The 21,039-nt window shown below is 40.5% G+C and overlaps 1 protein-coding gene and 1 long non-coding RNA gene across 2 annotated transcripts in view; both read left to right on the forward strand.

Moving 5' to 3' along the window:
• Positions 1-13,619, forward strand: part of LOC134211291 (paternally-expressed gene 3 protein) — a 31,442-nt gene extending 17,823 nt beyond the window's left edge. Inside the window, exons 2-3 of the mRNA XM_062688013.1 lie at positions 10,577-12,787; positions 12,861-13,619. Coding sequence (XP_062543997.1) covers positions 10,577-12,787; positions 12,861-13,112 — 2,463 coding nt within the window. The 3' untranslated portion in view covers positions 13,113-13,619. The remainder of the gene's footprint in view (positions 1-10,576; positions 12,788-12,860) is intronic.
• Positions 13,620-18,961: 5,342 nt separating this feature from the next.
• On the forward strand, positions 18,962-19,999 carry LOC134215550 (uncharacterized). Its single transcript, XR_009980218.1, has 3 exons — positions 18,962-19,261; positions 19,326-19,396; positions 19,453-19,999. It is a non-coding gene; the product is annotated as an uncharacterized LOC134215550 (long non-coding RNA).
• The last annotated feature ends 1,040 nt before the right edge of the window (positions 20,000-21,039 follow it).

Here is a 21,039-nt window from a genome sequence, read left to right on the forward strand (position 1 = left end):
AAAAACAGCTTCTAACGAAATTTAACGGAATTTCGCGGAATTTCGAAACAAATTTAAACTTAAACCATACTTTATATTATCAAAAATTTTGGCTGCGCCGCTGAACTAAACCATAAAACTATTTTCAAAACTTTAGTTATACAATTTTTTCTATTAACGCTCACTTCTTCTTCTTCAATGGTTCTACATCCGAACTGGAACTTGATCTGCTTTTCAACTTAGTATTCTATTAGTACTTCCTCAGTTATTAATTGAAAACTTTTCTATGTCCACCATTGCATGAGTAGGTATCTTTTTTTTTCTTCCTATGAAGCCGACTCCGAGCCCTTGGACCACCTCTTATTTGCGCCTGAACTAGCCATTCCTCAAGTCCACGCGCCACCTCCTGTGTAGCTCCGAGACGGTTTTGAAAATAGCCGATAAAACGGCGTTCCAGCCAACTTCATCTTTACACATCCTCCGGACTAGGTTATCCATCTACCCTTAGTGGAACTGTCCCACTGGCACTATTGAATGCATTCCTCCCGTCGAGAGTCACTACTGCACAATAGTGAACTCCCCTCCTCTTACGCTGGATAGCTTTCTCCGCGGATTTGGTAACCGACAAGATAGCGTCTACGGTCGACTTACCCTTTCGGATGCCAAGCTGGTTACTCGATAGACCATCCGCACGTATCAAGCAGGCATATTGGTCTATATGCCGATGGATCCCCCGGTGGTTTTTCCGCTTTTGGCAATAGGACCAAGCTCTGCCTTTTCCATGCTGCAGGGAAGACTCCCTCGTCCAGGAATCTCTGCATGACAAAACTGAACATCTCGGGAGCCTCAGCAATGGCCGCTTTGGTGGCCAGGTTCGGAATACCATCCGGTCCTGGCGTCTTACCTACACTAAGGGACTGTGCGATCCCCGCAAGTTCCGCCACAGTTACTCTTCCTTCGTCGGCCACTCTGACCCCTGGCAGCTCCACAAAGTTAGGCCAGGGACTTGGGTCATGACGTGGGAAAAGCTCCGCGATGATCCTCTCAGCATCTCTGGAGACCGCTCTGTAGGGGCCATCGCCCCACGTGTCTTGGCCATTACGACTCTATAGGCGTCACCCCATGGATTCGCGTTGGCACTTTGACACAGGCCCTCGAAGCAGGTTTTTTGCTTGATCTTATCTCAGTCTTCAGAGCGGCCCTAGCAGCCACGAACGCCACCCATCGTTTAACATGCTCCTCTTTTGTGCGTGCTCGCTGCATCCGCCTCCGTGCCCTTAGGTAGGCGCGGCGCAGGTTCGCAATTGCTTGAGTCCACCAGTAAACCGGTGGCCTCCCATTCCTAGGGTGGACTTTCCTAGGCATGGTGGCATCGCATGCACGCGAGAGTACTGTTACCAGCTGCTCGCCGCTCAGACCGAGAGTATTGTGCTCGCGGCGGAGCGCTTTTAAATACCTCGTTGTCGAAGTACGATGTCTTCCACATACGAGGGCTAGGCCTCGCCCTTCTTCCGTCCGCTGAATGCTGGTCGTATAGTAGATACTGTAGCGAAACGCCAGGTGGTCGCTGTGAGTGTAGCCATCATCTACCCTCCAGTTTGAACTACTCGTTTGGCCAGGGCTCCAGAACGTAACGAATGTATCTTGTTTGGCAAGACATCTTTGGCCAGACCGAGAATCGAGCTCGCCATCTCCGGATTGGCAATCCTACGCCTTTGCTCGCATAGCTATTTGAGATGCTTACAATATAGCCCCGTTCTGAGTCGACAAATACGTATTTAGTTTTCTTCTATAAAGCATCCTCAGTATTTTGTTAGAAATATCTAACAGAAAACGAAAAGTATCTTTAACTATTCTATCCTATTTGTGTAAATTTAATAAGATATGAATCAGTTCACTATAGCTTTGTCAAAGATGGAAAGTCGTGTCGTGGATTCCAAGGGTCCTTTTGAAGTCAGAAGCAAGTGAATAACTTTTTTTTATCCACAGTAGATTACACCCAGTTCTTTTTATACACGGTTGGTTTTTATTCGATTACGACCTTTAGCGTCAATGAAACTATGAGTAGGGTAAAACGTCCTATCGTTGTGGTAAGTCTTAATGTTGCGGTAGTGTTAAAATAGTCTATTCTGGATATAAAAGCATTAAAAACAATTGTGGATACGCCAAAACTCATCGAATTAACGACTAAAACAGCTTTTGTTTGACGAAATTCCGTTCAAAATTATGAAAAATCAAAATTTATCATTAAAAATTTGAATCCTTTGAGCCTATTTTTGCGGTAGTGCTAAGGTTCTATTGTTGTGGTATTGATTTCCATAAGAATTCATGCAATACCGCAACAATAGGACTGACCTTGAAAATATGTCGCAACAATAGGCAAATGCGTCCTATTATTGCGGTTGTTTGTTTTTATTGTGATAAAAACAAAACAACATAAGTTAAGCACAATTGACGTAATATTTACAAAACTTTAGTTAACGAGCAACCATTCGACTACTGCAATGTGGAAAAAGACCAACAGGTATTTTTTAAAGAATTTTTGAAATCAGTTTTGTTTTGACACGGTGCTTAACCCCTCCATAATAGGTCGTTTTACCCTATTAAAAAAATTCAGGTGAAATTAAATTTTAACGAAATTTGAAACGAAAAATCAAACAATTTCTATATTTTATATAGGGGAACGCCACTTCATCTCATAGCTCCTATTTCAATCCCATCAAAAACAAAGCAATGGAAAGGAATTTGGTTTGTTTATTATTTTTGTGATTTTTTTCAGCAGTGAGCACGCATGTTGACAAAAAGAAGCGACGATTTTGGTGCCGTATTTTTTTGTTTAGCGATGAGATGGATATATGTACAGTGATATGGAGATCGGAACATTTCCCCTACTTACTAATATAAAACTGAACTGGTTGATCAGATTCGGGAGCACACGCTCCACGATGTATTGCTTTCAAAGCGGCACAAATGCTGGGGTATTGCCTTATTGGCAATGGTATATAAACGGGAATGAAGCGATTTATCACAGACTACTACTTCTCTTATTATAACTCTATTTATCGCAAAACAGTTATTTGACTTTGAAAAGTGAAATCGAAATTCCGTACATAATATAAAATCAATTTAATAAAAATTCCGCGGAAAAAAAATAAAATTTCGTTTCGTTTCGAAAAATTTCGTATTAAATGGACCTTGATTTCGTATCGTTTCGAAGACTCGAAAGTAAATCTATATTTCGTTTCGTTTCGTTTCGAATCAACATAGACATTTTAAATTTCGTTTCGTTTCGTTTCGTTAGGAAAAAGTCTGTTATCGCATACCCTTATCTGTTTCCGTGCTTTTAATGTAATTTGTAACGAATTTGACTTCAACATCTCCAAAAATGTTTTTAAAAATAGAATAAGTAGAATTAATAATTAAGTTCAGTATGTACGATTGTTGTATCGAAGACGGTGTTAATAAATAATAATTGTTCGACACTTATATTATTGTCACTTGCCGGTAGTCACGCCTGAAACTAACTGGCTCTCCTTACCAACGCCTACTACATATCTTTCTACCAATTCATCCCTGTACTCAACTCATGCGTTCGACCTGACAGTTCCCCATTCAAAACGGAAGCCAGAGATGCATCCTGAACAGGACATGAGCCAAGAGCTTGTCTTGGTGTTCATGCACTGCCAAAAATATCTATATAAGATATATGTGTCGCCGTTATAAATTTTTGCAATTGCTCCACCCTAATATAATCGATACAGAACCACACATAAATTAAATAATTGCTAATTCGAGACCACACATGAAGTTTATTTGGATATATCTTTTATAAGTAGTTCGCATGGGGAATGGTTATGTGTGCGCTGATATACATCATAAGTTAAATCTATGGATTTTTGCCAATAAATATGTGTCGATTTTTAGTAGTGTAGTTTTGAACTCTGAACTAGGGATCCTATATTAAGAGATGTGCGAATACTTTTCCAGACGATTTAGCAACGCTGCTACTTTCGTAAACAAACGCTGCCAGCACTTGCCGCAGTGAAAAATGTTTAGGCTTGCACATGACTTTTTACATTCGAAGACATTTTTGATTATTTTGTCTATCCTCTAGCAGTGATTTTTTGCTAAAATTAAAGAGAAATACGAATGTACACGATATAAGGCATCAACTAGACTTCTTTTACTTACGAAAGCAAAACAAATTGTTTTTTCGACTAAACTTTTTTTTTAATCTCTTTTATCAAAATCGCAATACCTTTCAGTCTGCAACAATAACCAGGTTCATTTGGCTCAGATTTTGACAGTTCTCAATACTCGATTGGCTCAAGATGGCCACTTTCGCATATCTCTGAATGAAGGATCCCGGATAAAAAATACAGTAGAGTTGCAATAAAATATCATAAAATCACAATACATTTTATTTATGACATTAACATTAAATTCTATTGTTTTTATATCATACCAATTAAAGTGTCATATTGTTGTTCCAATAGACATACAATAGATTCAATTGCCAGTAAAAAGTTAGCAATAGATCACAATAAATTTAATTGTAATGGCAAAAATTTGTTCGAGATTTTTTTTAGTGTAGAGATTCGTAACAACCCTTATTTCTATTGCAAAACTGCCATTTCCATTTACAATAGGCGTTTTGGTGGAAAACAATATTCTTTAATGTTATTCTATTGTGAGTCACAATAGAGTTTACCATAATTACTATTAATTTCAGCGTAATGTTACAATAATTTCTATTGTAATTGTTTTGGATTTTTTTATTAGGGATCCCTACTCTGAACACAGTTCAGTGTGCACTGGGTTGGTACTCAAGCAAAACGATCATGGTAACTAAGATTCCTTAGATTTGGAACTAGGGTATCTGTTCCCATATTAATAACAGCCCGTATATTAATCCCAACCGTCGATAAACCAAATAAAAAATAATTTATTTACAATTTCTCACATCGTATGTACACAATAATGGATGCAACAGATTCTTGAATGTTTGGAGTATTATTCAAGATTTTGTTTAAGTAATGTTTTAATAACAAGACTCAAGAATCAAATTATTAAAAGATAAAATTATAAAGCACTTTTATTTTCATTTTCCTACCTCTGAACTAATGGTTTGATGCACTGCTCGATTGCTACTAGCAGATTCATCTGTTTTCACGCCGTTGGTTTCCACTCAATTTCAAGCTAAAACAATTCTATCCCTTCAAAACTCACTTCACAGCACATAAAGCAAATCACATTTTCACTATGAATATAAATATATTTTCAAAACCAACAACTTGAATTTGTTTATCTAGGATACAAGTTGCTAAGATAGATGCTCTTGAACAGTGTTCAGAACGTTTTGAACACGAACACCCGTTCTCGTGTTCAAATGCATCTCTGACGGAAGCCACGCACAACTGTCATTTTTATTATTCCACGTATGCCGCGACACAAGGATGAAATAATAAAAATGACAGTTGTGCGTGGCTTCTGTTCTGAATGGGGAACCCTTGAAAACGCGAGTGCATTTAGTTTTGGATACCGGGAGGCTTGTCCGTTTCGCGATGAAAACAAATCCCTAAACGTCTGCAACCCTTATACCTACCTAATGAAAATTGTGAATTTTATATGAATCCAAAATAGTGTGATTGTTATCCGTTCATCTAATGTGCGAAAATAGGTCAATCCATCCAGAAATATACCTTGAAGGGCAAAACTTGGAATATTGTGACCTAAGGAGAATTAGAGGCATTTGAAATTCACAGGGTGCCGCTCTGAAAAACGTCAAATAAATGTAGTGTCCTCGTTTTCATTTATTTTAAACATTGAGACTAGGATTCTTGAAAAATCTTCGCTGTGCATATGCACAACACGTGTTTCGAAATAGATAAATTGATAAGAAATTTACAAAAAAGAATCCACATTTCTTGAAGGGACTCGAACCCTCAACCTTCTATTCTCTATATAGGCGTGTTAACCCCTACAATACAAGACCACTTAAAGGTCACGTTTGCGGAAAAGCCATCAGAATCCGAGTACCAACCTCCACCGTAGTTAGCTCTTTTTTGCAAATTGAATATCTTTCGGATGCTTGATTTATTTAATTTCTGGATTATTTTTCGCAAATTTCATATCAATTTGTCCATTTCGAAACATGTGCTGAGCATATGCACAACCAAGATATTGACCAAAAAAAAGTTTTTCGATGTTTTCTAACCTTCGCAACATATTTGCAACCATTTCTCGACGACAAGACTAGCATTCCTATACCCTTCCAATGAAAATTTGACTGATCTAATAGCTCTACCTTTCTTACGTGATTTAAAAAAAGGCACCCTAAGGTCGGTCGCAATGCTGTTGGGTTTTGTATGGCGTGTTTGGAAATCAAACTAGAACTGAAACTAGCAGTTTGCAACGCAGAGTTGCAGTTTTATTTTTCGAGCACTTTTTGAAACTGATTTGCAACTGCTCGACTGATGTGTTTTAAATTAGACCTGATTTGAAACTGGAATGAAACTGAGTTTCAAAATTAATTAAATTGAGTTTGTTTGTTTGAGATGATGGATAAACTCATTGTTGTTCGTATGCCAGGTAAAAACTACCGCGAAAAATGTTAGTTTGTTTTATTTTTGTTTTTTGAAAAAATAAAACCAAGTTGCATTTCGTTTACAACTCTGCGTTGCGGGCACCAAGTTGTAGTTCTATTTTGACAGTTATAAATTTTATAACATCAAGCAGTACCAAACTGAAACTGCAACTTCAGCATTGGGACCGGCCTAACAATTTGTGCAAACCAATTTTTCTGACCCAAAATATAAGCTAAATATTTCCTAAATTTGACGCAAAAAATTACATCAGGTTCATTAAATGGATATTACGTATAGGATGCATTAAAAATTTCATGGAACATTACATGTATTTCATTTTGACGACTATTTTTTAGTGTGCTTATAATTTCTGGAACAGTCTATAAGACCGGGTGCCACCAACCTGAAACGGTGAGTGTGGTTATGGCTACACTCTGAGGAAAATCTATGGTAACGATTTAATATTGCATCTCTTTTTTACCTAGCTTAGTATAAACTTTGAAAATATGAAAAATGATTTGTTTGTATGTTATTACAGGTTTGGTCTATTTCTGAGCGTAGGCTGTCTCTTTAGCATTAGCATTAGCATTGTTATGGTCTGTTCACAAATTACGTAACGCTTTTGGGGGGAGGTCCAACTTGCGTTATACTTTGTTACACTAAAAGGTGGGGGAGGGGGTGGGTACTACCAAATGTTACGCATAACGCGAATAAAAATTTATTTGAATGTCTTTTTTTTAAATCACTGATTGAAGTAATTGCTGTTTATCGTTATCGAACATTAGTCATTATCGAAATCAAGCATGCTGACATAGCGGGACTGATATGCGTAAAAATACCAAGCGAATATTGTATTTCTCGACACCACAGTTCCGATAATCTATGTAATTGATTATATCGCAAATTCTATTTTCGTTTCTACTAGCTGCATTCTTAAAATCCTTGATTTTTGATCATGTGCCGTCCGTAACAGTGTTTAAAAAATACCAAAACCCAAATGCCTCAACAAGGAAAAAAAATCTGCCTTTAAAATTTTCACAGTTACGCGTTACATGGGGGAGGGAGGGGGTACCCAAAATGTTACTTTTTGTTACGAGGGGGAGGGAGGGGGTCAAAAACTCGGATTTTTGCGTTACGTAATTTAGAACAAACCCTTACGGTGTAATTCATAGATTGAACACTAGGGATACTCATGTTTTACTTTTGAGATCCTTATCTAGAATGCTATCAGAAATCAAGAAGGGGAGTGGTCCTTGATTCCAGTCTTAAACAAAAATAACAAAAGCATGAGAATTACTACTCCTGGCTACGCCCATCTTAACCGTAACTAGGGAGAGAAAGTAAGTGTTGATGTGGCACTTACCCAACGGGAGGTCACCGATTTAGCGACACCCTCATAAGTACCACGGAGTTGGATAATGAGGAAGGTATTCGTTGGGTCAGGATTTGCCTGTAGCTGGCAATGTAACCGTGGTAGATCTTACCCCGTAGCACACCACGTAAAGGTGTCTACCCAGCGTTACGAGTGCGGTTATAGCTAGGCTGTCTTCCGTCCACCATGACGGGCCTCGTAGTTTTGCTAACTGGGTGGGAGAAGGCTCAAATGATAATTCCTAACTATCGCTGATCTGGCTCTGAACAAGCAAGTGTCAACCCTCGCATGGCGTCCCTGCTACCTCGGTAAGCATAGACAACTACGGGATCACAAAGGTGACTACTTCAGTGGGATTCGATGACAGCTGCGAGTAGACCCAATCGCTATGAAGTTTTATCACTACAAAAAATTAAATGAAGCGGATAAAGCGTCCGGCAACAAGGTGGATCCTTTTGCCAGAAGAAGTGGTCTGAATCAGTCGCCCCATAGGTCGCCCAGGGTAGGCAACAGAGTGGAGTGTGGTAAGGCAGAGGAATTGCAAGTCGAGATCAAAATGGATGGCACCACTCTGACCAAGGTCATTAACGAGGCTAAGACCAGCCACCAGCAGGGCTTCTTTTTATGAAACTTTGCCGCCTCGCAGCTTAGGTTTCTAAGCCAAGGTACCATTTTTACATTTGTACATCATGAAGCTAACACGATGATACTTTTATGCCCAAGGAAGTCGGGATAAGTCGAGTCCAAACCGAAAACTTCACATCTCACCGCACGGCTAAGGAAGGCCTGCCAGCAGGAGGGCAGAAGCCAGAAAATGGAGCTGATCACGACCATCTCGGACGCAATCATGTCCTTTCTGGATAGTGAGTCAGGCTACGGAGGCCAGGAAGGAAGCTAAATTGAATATTCGGCTCCTTTCTGAGGAAAACAGCTGGCGAAACGCCAATCTGCAGAACTCCGAAGACGCATGGCCTTCACCGGTGCAACTCCTTGTAGTATTCATTGTTGATAGCAAACGATTTTAGTTTATAACCAGCACATATACATCAAAAATGATTCTGAAGAATATATTTTCAACTCTTTTTGGTGGAATGGTCCTCACAGTTGAGGTCGAAATACTTATCTGCAAATGTAACAAAACGTAGTGGAATTAAATGGAGAGTACTAAACTCGTCTTAGACGGTTGAATGATTCTGTAGTTATGGATAGCATATCAAATATGAGAAAGTGGTTATTTGATACGCGGAATTCAAAAGGTCAACGAAAATATAATACACTGAGAAAAATATTTGTGTAGACTATATGTGTTTTGATATTAAATTTGGAGATTGAGTTTATTTAGCAATTTAAAAGGAGTAATCATGCCTTCAGTCGGAAATCGGATTTTGCATAAGTTTGTATCTTGTGTTGCATTATCATTCAATACGGTATATGCAGACTATCCGGTCCGATGACCGGTCTATACATTTCCTCCCTTTCTACCTGTGCGTTCATGTCGCCAATGACGATTTTGACGTCCCGCAGTGGGCATATATCTTATGTCTACTCCAGCTGTGCGTAGAACGCTTCTTTCTCGTCGTCGGGTCTACCTTCGTGTGGGCTGCGCACGTTGATGATGCTATACCGTGGACCCCCGATAATTTTTACGGTACCTCATTCAAATTAACGGGGTTCATTTTTAATTTGAGCTTCTGGTTTCTGGCTACTCTCTTTGCTGGTTTGTTTTGATTCTGCGTTCCATTTCACGATGCTTCTTTTTTTCTTTTCTCGATTCCACGTGCTAAATGACGTTTGAACCATTTTTAATTTGAACGATGTTCAAACCAACGGGGTTCAAATTAAAAATTGTTCAGATTAAAAACGGTCATATTACCGAGGGTTCACGATAGCTGAAGAAACGGCCTTTTATCCTCAGCTTGCACATCCTTGCGTTGATTGGCTGCCACCGAAGTTATATAAGTTCAACAGAACCCACTATCGAACCCCATCACATCCTAGGCAGGCAGCACAACTCACAATTGGCTTTGGGAGAGATCTTCAAGCCCTAGAAAGGCCTACAATGTGAAGAATTTCTTGTAATTTAGTGGTTCGAATGACCTTCAGTGGTACACAAAGAAAATCCAAATCATTCTAGTAACTTATTTAAAATTGGCAATATAACTAGTTTTATTCGTGAATGGTGAAATTAATTGAGCCATCAGGTACATGAGCGATCAGTTCACCAAGCAATTCCAACATTGATCCTATTCCCTAATTTGGTCAAATTTGTTCAAATTCAGCTCGTTAACCGCGATGATCGACAATTGCCGATAGCAACACAGAGCCTAGAAAACATCGCATCTGGTAAAATTTATTCATCAAGTGAAGCCTACCACAGTGCATAACAGAAATGATTCAAAGGTTTACTTTGGAGTCGCACTGTTTCGCTCTGCTACATATAAATGATGTAATCGATGCAAGGTTGTTCACATTCCTTGAGTTAGATCAATTGAAAACGTGATACTAAATCGCGAGAAGTATCTGCCACAACCGCGGTTCTTTGCTATAATCCCAACCCACATCACGTGTCGATCGGCACAATTGCACATAAAAAGATTCTTATTCACATTTTTTTCTTCTTTTTCGTTTCATTTCTTAGCTTTTTGCTACAATCTCGATTGTAGCTTTAATAGCGACTAGTTTAGCGAACCCCGCTCCGGATTGCCCACCGGGTGGCCATGGCTACTCCTACCCTGCTCCTGAAGTCCAACTCTCTGTTGGTAAAGCTATTAATAGTGTTAGCGTGACGCCAGGATTCTCTTCATATTCGGTTGGTGGCGCCCTGAAATACGCATCTGTGGGACCTTCATACAGCTCGTACGAGGCTTCTCCAGCATTCTCAGCCCATGGACTTGGATCCGATTTGAGGGTCGCAAGCTACGTTCCAGCAGTTAAGACTGTTGCTGCAACTCCAGGCGTAGTGTACGCTGATAAAATTGCAGGTGCATCATATGCCTCAGTGCTTCCAGCCGCCAAAGTAGTTTCTGCTGCTCCAGCTTATGTTACCAAAGAATATCTGCCTCCATCGAAGACGATCGTATCTACCGGTCCAGCATACTCGTCTTATGTATCGGCTCCTGCTGTTTCGGCGTACTCAGCTATTCCTGCTGTATCTTCATATGTTTCGGCACCAGCTGTGAGCAAATTTGTTGCTTCTCCTGGTTACAGTTACGCTGCTGCAGCTCCCATAGCGAAGGTTGCTACCTATTCTGCTCCAGTCGCTAAAGTAGCTTCATATGCAGCTCCGGCAGTTAGCTATGCTGCTCCAGCTGTTAGCTACGCCGCTTATGCTCCAGCAACAAAGGTAGCTTATGCTGCTCCAGTAACCAAATACGCTAGTTATGCCGCACCAGCAAGCTATGCCGCCTATGCTCCAGCCGCGAAAATAGCCTACTCTGCCCCGGCCGTTTCATACGCTGCTGCTGCACCTGCAGTGGCGAAATACGTTTCATCACCAGCTGTTTCATCATACTACGCCACTCCTGCAGTAACTAAATATGCAGCTACCCCCGCTATATCCGCGTCATATGTCTCGGCTCCTGCTATTGCAAAGGTTGCCACGTATGCGGCTCCTGCCGTAACTCAATATGCCCCCTACTCAGCCCATTCTTATGCTCCTGCTATCTCATCTGCATACGTATCCTCTCCAGTTGTTTCTAAAGTGGGATACGCTCCTGCTGTAGCCAAATATGTGTCAGCTCCTGCCATTTCAGCTTATTCTGCAGCTCCAGCTGTTTCATCTTACTATTCTTCTCCTGCCATTTCTAAGGTAGTATCCGCACCAGCATACTCTTCATACGTGTCAACTCCGGCTATCGCGAAAGTAGCCGCTGTTCCTGCTTACTCGTCTTCCTATGTGTCCCCAGCCATTACCAAGGTTTCTGCTGTTCCTGCTTACTCGGCTGCATATGCTGCACCAGCAATTGCCAAGGTTGCCACTGTTCCTTCCTATTCGGCATCCTATGTAGCTCCCGCCATTGCTAAGGTTGCTACCGTTCCTGCATATTCTGCATCATATGTTGCTCCAGCCGTTACCAAGATTGCTGCAGTACCAGCTTATTCGTCATCATATGTTGCCCCAGCGATTACCAAAGTCGCTGCGGTTCCGGCTTACTCGGCTGCCTATGCTACGCCAGCGGTCACAAAATTCGCAGCAGCACCAGCGTATTCGACTTCATACGTTTCTGCTCCTGCAGTTGCAAAGGTGGCAGCTATACCAGCGGTTTCTGCCTCGTATGTCACTCCGGCTGTTACCAAATATGCATCTGTTCCGGCTATTTCTAGTGCGTATGTATCAGCGCCCGCTATTGCTAAATACTCCACCGGTCCAGCTTATGCTGCATATAGCTCAGGTCCAGCATATGCTGCTTACAGTGCTGGTCCAGCAGTATCAAAACTAGCAGTTGGTCCTGCTGTTTCTGCCTACAGCTCTGGTGCTGCATTCTCTAAGCTTGTTTCAGGACCAGCATATTCCAGTTATGTTAGCTCTCCTGCCGTCGCCAAGGTTGTTGCCACTCCAGCAGTGGCTGCATACAGTGCATCTCCAGCTTACAGTGCATACTCTGTTGGTCCAGCTGTTACGAAATATGCTGCTGGTCCAGCTATTGCAGCATACTCAAGTACTGGAGCCGGCCATGGATACTATGCAGGATCAGCTATCTCTTCCGCCCACTATGGAGGAATTCGTTATGCTGCTGCTGCTCCCGCTTATGCTACCACATACGCCGCAGCACCAGCTGCTACAATTGTCAAATCTGCCGTACCAGCGACTATCGTGAAAACCGTTGCAGAGAAGCATGTGGAATATTACGTAAGCTTAAATGACAGTTTATTTTGTTTCTCGTTACTCGAATTTTGTTGATTAATTTGTTTTTCTTTTTTAGGATGACCATCCCCGATATGCCTTCGAGTACGGCGTTAACGACCCTTTGACTGGTGACAACAAACACCAGCGGGAAGAGCGTGACGGAGATGTCGTTCGCGGACAATACTCTCTAGTCGAACCTGATGGTAATGTGCGCACTGTTGACTACTACGCAGACTGGGCCACCGGTTTCCATGCCACCGTAACAAACAGTCGAGACCAGGTCCATGCGACCAAAGTGCTGGGTAAACGTGCTGTAATAAAAGCATAAGCATACTCCATGTTACCACCGTTAAACCATGACGAAATTTGTATAAATGTTTTGTTAGTTGTTAGAATGTAAGTAACGAAAAAGTGCACATGCAAATTATTTATTGATCGAAGTAATATGCCAGCCATTAGCGAGAGAAAGAGTAACGAAGAACATTTTATTCGAATGTTTATGTTTTATAATTTCATAAGTAATATTTTTCGTTTTATTCCCTATGAGTTTTTTTTATTTCTTGTAAATACTAATTTCTATTTAAAATCTTTCTTTTATCTCTCTTTTCTAATATTAAAACCTACCTTACTATTCAGTCCAATATCTTTTCACTAGCATCATGTTTAAATTCAACTTCATCGACTCCTATGTCAGAATGCCAGCAAAAAATAACGAAAAGCAAGTATTTGTTTCATTCAAATGGAAAACGCATGATTTCAATGTGATAAATGTGTCATAAAGTAATATTTGTATTTTCTCTAAAACTGAGAACAAAATATAAAAAATAAAGAAGTATATTCATGCAGTTAGCTTTTTTTACTGATGACATTAAAAATCATTTCAACCAACACGCGCCAACTTTTGTAACAAGACCCCAACGCACTGTATTTCGTGCATTACTGTTAAGTGCTGTTAGCTTGTGAGTTTATTATTTTTTTCCTAATGCTAAAAAGATATACTCTTCAACTTTCATCAATGTTTTTTGGGTCCTGAACTCTGGGACAGTGAACGAAAAAAAAAAATCTGTGAAAAAAAATATCGTTTTGCATAGACGCGTTTGTACACTCGTTGACTGGTATTGGTGCGGTTTTGTAATTACTTGATGGGCTACAGTCATTCATCGAAGAGCCTACACCGAGTAGAGAATGTTTCTCCACTAGACTCGATCCCAGGCTAATCGCTTTCAGTCGCTCTGAACGTTTAGCGCCCCTCTGCAACTGCAAAAATCCATCATGAGAACTACCACGAAGCCTATAGCTTTCCTATAGCGGTTTTCTCCTGAATATTATCTTTACTTGTTGCTCTTCCGGTATACGAAGAACGTGTCGAGTTCGCCGTAGTTTGCTTTGGTGCATAAACTTAAGAATATCCATCTCTTCATACATCTGGTATAATTCGTGATTCATGCGACGCTACCAGATGTCGTTCTGCTGAAACCTCACAGTTCATAACTGTGGAAGTGCTTAATGAAAGCTGCGATGCAGCAATGTCCCAGTGGGGGATGTAATGCAAACAAGAAGAAGATTACGCTCAAAAACTCCGATCAGCCTCCTTTAACGTTCTTGTTTCATGTCCTTATAAAGCCACCGAAAGAATCAAGGTAGTATACCGAAGTTTAAAGACGACTTTAGCTAGTAACTAAGTCCGTAATAAGCCCTATTCGCAGCAATAATATGCCTTTCACTATAATTCCAAGGTACACCAATTATTCTACAATTTTGTTTTTTTCATATCCAACACCACTTCATTACCACCACCACTAATAAATCCGCGTTGATTACCAGCGGCGAGACCTGCGGCTATATATTTCGTTTTGCTGGTATCAATACAGTTTAATTCTCGCTGTCTCCCCCTTAGGGCCGATGCCCACGTAGCGTTTTTTCAAGCTGCGTGCACGCCGCGTCCTCGCGAGGTACCCAGCATCAAATGTAGTCGAGCACACGTTTACGTGTGCATTACTCCATTTGATGCCGGGTACCTTGCGTGAACGCGGCGTGTACGCAGCGTAAAAAAAACGCTACGTGGACATCGGCCCTTAAAAGGCACAAAAGCCTCTTCCACGGCACGGCTATCAATCCCGATAATATCGATATCGTCCGCAAGGCCCAGGAGCATATGCGACTTTGTGATAATGGTTACGCTTATTATAATGGTCATATTATACCGCTTAAAGAGTGCCGAGGTCGATCTAAAGATTCCTGATGGAGGTAGATCAACTCAACTTGTCCCTGGCTCTACTCTGATAACCAATTTTCAATGCCCTTGACCCATTCAGCTTCCACCTCAGTCTTCATTTCTTATTCTTAGTGAGTATTTTCTTCATCGGACTGTACAGTCAACCTTCTGTCTGTGCTCCAAAAAACTTACGTTGTCTGTGCTCTGGAGTCATATTGACCCCAAATTGAAATCGTTATAACATTCTTATTGTTTGGCCAATTTGGAGAGATAATTTAATCATCTTTCAGGACGTACCTAAGATTGATCATAGGTGGGCGGGTAGCTCGCGGGGAGGGGTTTTCGTGAAAAAGGGTACAAAAACAGTTATTTTTTATGCTTGTTTGCTTTTATCTGGAAATCCTACCCGTTTTGAGCTGCAGCTGTTCAGAAAGGCAGACAGGCGTGTGTTTTGACATAAGGCATTGATTAGTTTAGAACTTGGCCGTTAGGTGGTGGTTAATATGATTTTTTTTTTTACTAACTCCAGATATTCCGATATATGGGATTTCCTACGTTGTAAATATTCCTATTGTACAAATCTGAAATTTGTAAAAATTATGTCTTTGGCAAGGTTCGTTTAGTGGGAATAGACTGTCTTGGGACGGAAAAAATAATCAGAAATTTTACAATTAGGCGGTGCTAGTGTGGCTGCAATGTTCTTGCATGTGTGAAATATTGCTCTAGCTTGAGATCCTTCTTCGTACATACACTCAAGTTGTATTCAACAAAATTATTCAGGATGCCCAGTACTGCAAAGCGGTGCTCAGTGTAATGCACACTTCTCCTAAGAGGTGGCGCTAGTGATCAGTTATATTTGAGTATATTGTTTCATGTGAGATCTAATTTATTTTGAAGCGTAGGAGAAGGTGGGGAGATTTGATCCCCGGGGAGACTTGATCACCCCCTGTTTTATTGAGAACTAAAGTAGTTTTGTTCTATCATATTTTTTTGTATAGATCCTCTAGACAAACGACCTTTATGTGGTGAGTTATTTTTTGGATTGACAACCTTATTTATTCTGCAGGGCGGTTTGTATGTTTTAACCTTCCCAAAGATTGTTTTTATTGGTCACGTATGTGCTGTCGAATCCAATAACAAAAATCGTTCATGTATGTTGGAATATGATATTGAACATCCCTAAAATAACATTAACAGCTCTCACTGTTATACAAGGCACCAGCTTGCTATTCAACCGTAAAGGAGGAAAGGCAGTTGAGACCAGTTTTTAACAGTGAGAGCTATCGTTCGGTTGTGTGCTATTTTTTGCTATTTTTCGAGATCAGAATATAGTTGCTAAAGTTATCTACTGTGTTTAAATAGTTGCGATATCCGAAGTTCTCGTCCACGACGCGTATCCAGTTAATATTTTTGAAGTGTGGTCAAGATTATTCTTACATGTATACGCGCAGCAATTAGAAAATTCCGCGTATTTTGAATATTTAAAGACTGCCATACATCAGTAAAGTTAAATACTATATTTCTTGGAGAGTCTGTGTGGAAATCGCGTATGTTTATTTACTTTTGGCTTTGATACATCGGAAATCAGAAAAGGGGATCAAGTCTACCCAGTCTCCCCTAGTATTTTTAGCACACATGAATGCATTCTAATCTTTGTATTACAAATTGGCTGAACTTTGGATACGCGTGTAGACCCAAACGCCTTAACTCCAAGGTTTGTTTGGATGGCCTAAAACATATTCTGTGAACGCATTCTGTTATAGCGATGCAGGAGCAGGTTGAATACAAAGAAAAATTTTGGTTAACTCTACCACAGTGTTGAGGTCGAAATACGTATCTGTCAAGGTACAATTAAGTGGTGGAATTAAATGGGACTGTACAAACTCGTTTAATGACAAGTGAATTCAAGATCCCCATGGTAGTGACCATATGCCGATAGTCACCACAATTAAAAGTGGCTATCAACAATCTGAGCCAGTTAACCCTTTATAAGGCAGACGAATCTAAACAATAAATTAACAAAAACAACAATAGGACACAATGTTGACATGTTATTAAACTCAAATGTATGTTTGTTATACATTAAATAGTTCAGAAACATTGAAAAATTGGTGGCAATATAGTTGCCACTGCCCGCCAAGCGGTAAATCATTGGTGGCAATATACACTGGATTTTGTTTTTACGCGATTTACATTTTCTCAATTTTCCACTAATCCTAAGTGTTTAACGTATATTAATTATCATGTGATTTTTCTTTGATTTATTCTGGATTTTTTGAAACTTGTTGCGAAGAGTTTGGTGGCAAATTGAAGTCACACGATCAAAAATACGAGCGAAAAAAAATCGTGTAAAAACAAAATCCTGTGTAGTTGCCACTGCCCGCGAAGCGGGACAACATTGGTGGCAATATAGTTGCCACTGCCCGGCAAGCGGGAAAACAGGCAACAACAAAAATATAAAAATATTTTTAAAAATTTGGTTTTACGTAGGACCAGTCAAATCAAGGTACGTTACATTTTTTGGTGAAGAGTCCTAGTCAGAAAACGCATTATAAGTGAAAATTTTTTTTTTGCATTTCTTCTCCCAAGGGGGGACCCTTGGGAAAAAAACACAATTTCGTCAAAAATCCAAAAACCAAATATACAGAAAGGCAAAGCTTTTTTCACGCTAATCACGTAGTAATCTAACACAGGAGATTCAAAATAATTGATACCAACGGGAAAAAATATATCTTTGTCGTTTTTTAACGAATTATAACTGAAAATCCTTCTTCCACTCGAAACTTACGATCGGTTCGTAAAAAAACTGTTCTCAAATTGACATTTCAATTTTTTTATGGCTCAAATTCATCTGGGGTGTTACTAGGAAGCAAATAAAGTCACTACATGTGAAATAATAAGTAGAGCTCTTGTTAATAAATAGAAAAACATATTATTTGTTGGTGGCAATATAGTTGCCACTGCCTTATAAAGGGTTAATGTTCCTTTCGATCCCACGAAGAACATTAACTGGCAAAAATTTGCATCGGCGGTAAAAATTGGTATTGAATTAACTGATATTCTTCCACCGCTGGATGAATATCGATTTCTTACCGAGTTGATTCAAAAAAGCGCACTAGAAGCTCAGAAACGACGCGTTCCAAATACATGTGTCATAAGAAGAGCCCACCTGGATGGGATGATGAATGTACTAAGCTGTATTCTGATAAATCTGATGCCTTCAAGGCTTTCCGTAAACACGGAAGGTCTGAGCTTTTCGAAGAGTGTTTGAGGCTTGAAAGAAAGATCAAAAATCTTCTCAAGGCTAAAAAAACGTAGCTACTGGCGACGTTTTGTCGAGGGACTATCGCGAGAAACCTCAATGACAACACTTTGGAAAACGGCACGCAACATGCGGAACCGCATTTCCACCAACGAGAGTGAAGAATACTCCAATCGATGGATATTCAACTTCGCAAAAAAGGTCTGTCCAGATTCCGTACCAGCAGAACCGCTATTTCGAGAATCAGTCAATGATCCCGGTTCTTTAGGTGGACCGTTCTCAATGCTGGAACTTTCTATGTCTCTTCTTTCATCGAATAACTCTGCTCCGGGATGCGATAACATCAAATTCAATCTCCCTAAAAACCTCCCAGATATCGCAAAAAGACGATTACTTGACCTGTACAACTGTTTCATGGAGCACAACATCGTACCACCAGAATGGCGGCAGGTCAAAGTAATAGCTATTCAAAAGCCTGGGAAACCAGCGTCTAATCACAATTCATACCGATCGATTGCCATGCTATCATACATGAGAAGTATTCTCGGATATTGTAGCGTTTGCTACAATCTGCGAAAATAGGATAGAGGATTAGGATAGAACATAATTATAACACATAGCTTTCTCCATACGCTAATTTGTTTCACGTACGCCAAATGGTAGGCCAGCAAAAGTGAAACGACACTGATCGATTACCATAAAACGATAGGTCGCGATTTCCGCCGCGTTCGATTTCGCGAGATCAAGGTCGGGTCCAAGGAAGTTTTCGGGAAGATTGGGAAAGAGAGAGTCGTGGCTGCACCCGAAATTGCACGAAGAGCCAGCGGTCAAATTAATATCTCGCAATTGTCCAATCGGTCGAAAAGATTCGCGGGAAATCCGAATTGAATTCGGCGAGGTCACGTTCCTTAATCTGAGGATCACGGTTTCGCTCACTTTCGTCCGAACCGCAGATAACAGTGGAAGTGTCTTGCTTTGTTCGTGTGTCGTTTTTCAATTTGTAAGTTAGAAAGCAACGTGGTTAAACTTTGATTATTGTATTTAATTTAATTCTCCTCGTTTAGTTCAAGTAGTGCAAGTAAATATAGTGTGCGTCGTAGGCTAGATTTGTGCGTCTAAAATCAATCTAGGCCAGGTAATGTTAATTGTGCTATTGTGAAATCTGTGCAGTATGGTAATTGTCTTGAGTAGCCGACGGCTATATCTCTTCCAAGCGCCAGGTCAGCGGAAACCCCGGGACGAGAGACCCCGGCAGCCGTCAACTTGTCCGGTGGGAAGCGATCCGTCAGCAAATCGCTTCAGCGGGGAGTTGTGGTCGTCAATTGCCACCATCGACCAAACCGACACGTGGAAGTCGCCAACCGCCATTCATTGGCCCACGTGGCGATCATCAATCGTCAACCGCCAGCGGCGGTAACAGCAGCGCAGGATACAGAAGCAGTAACCATCTGGTGAGTCCGGACCAATTATTCTTGCGTGAAGTGTGGCGTCCGCTGAGGACGCCACGGAGAAGTTTTTTGTGCCAACCGTAGGTTGAAGAGCGTGAATCGCTGAACATTCAAACGTTTGGATGAATTGAGGTTGGGTGTCGGCGAGATACAAATCGTGCGCACGTATCGTAATTTATAGCCGCCCACCCAACCCATTCAATGTAGACACCCGGGTGCAACAGCATTTGCCGTTTCGTTGCTGCATCATCGTCACATCGCTGGGAATGAGGGAATGAAAAACAAGCACAATAGCACAGATAGTAAAATTTGAATACGCGCACAGATAGAATAGGATAGGTTAAAGAGGAGAGGAAGAAATCGACAAGATACAAGCATGCTTGAATAAATAAAACTTATCGTTAAAATGTTTAATAAACCTTTATTGTTAAACCCCCAATGATGTGATTATACTATCCTATTTATTGAATACATGTTTTGAGTGTTTCTACGTTGCTTCGGATTCGTTTGTAGTTTAATTTATTTTGTCTTGAGTTTGAATTTATGTTGCGCGACCCTTCAGCTACCCTCGCGACTCTGGTGGAGGGTAGTGGAAACTTCCAATGATGATGAAATGACGTCTTGTTGCGTCGGTATAGGTATGCGTGACCTCTTACCGTGAATTTTGAGGTTTATTGATGTTGCGAGAGTTATGCTGATGCGTCAATAGGGGTTTCTACCTGTCCCATTTTGGGAAAGTAGTCGCACTGGATCGATCTCTTTCTTCTTTGAAGATTATACTTGGACTCGCCTTGATTGAGTCTCATCCGGGCAAACAAACTTGGTGTGCGGTCTCCTTTACTGGAGTGGCGCTTAAGCCGCACATTTTCATAAGATCGCCAGTGGCAGCTACAATATTAAGGCCGTTTCCATAGAAATACTGTCAGACAATCTGCACAGTAGTGGATTACCCGTTCTTTTGAATACACAGGATTTTGTTTTTACACGATTTTTTTCGCTCGTATTTTTGATCGTGTGACTTCAATTTGCCACCAAACTCTTCGCAACATGTTTCGAAAAATCCAGAATAAATCAAAGAAAAATCACATGATAATTAATATACGTTAAACATTTAGGATGAGTGGAAAATTGAGAAAATGTAAATCGTGTAAAAACAAAATCCAATGTAATTTCTTGTACGATTTGTTGTCAGAAAAACAAATGAACTTTACACTCGACACTCAGACAACTTCCAGAAATAGCTACATGGGTCTCCCCCCCCCCAAGGTTCATGTGAAACGAACTTAATTCGTTTCGATAAGAAAACAAATTTCAATGTTGAAAAAAGGAA

Source organism: Armigeres subalbatus, chromosome 2 (genome assembly GCF_024139115.2).
Source record: "Armigeres subalbatus isolate Guangzhou_Male chromosome 2, GZ_Asu_2, whole genome shotgun sequence".
Classification (NCBI taxonomy): Eukaryota; Metazoa; Arthropoda; class Insecta; order Diptera; family Culicidae; genus Armigeres; species Armigeres subalbatus.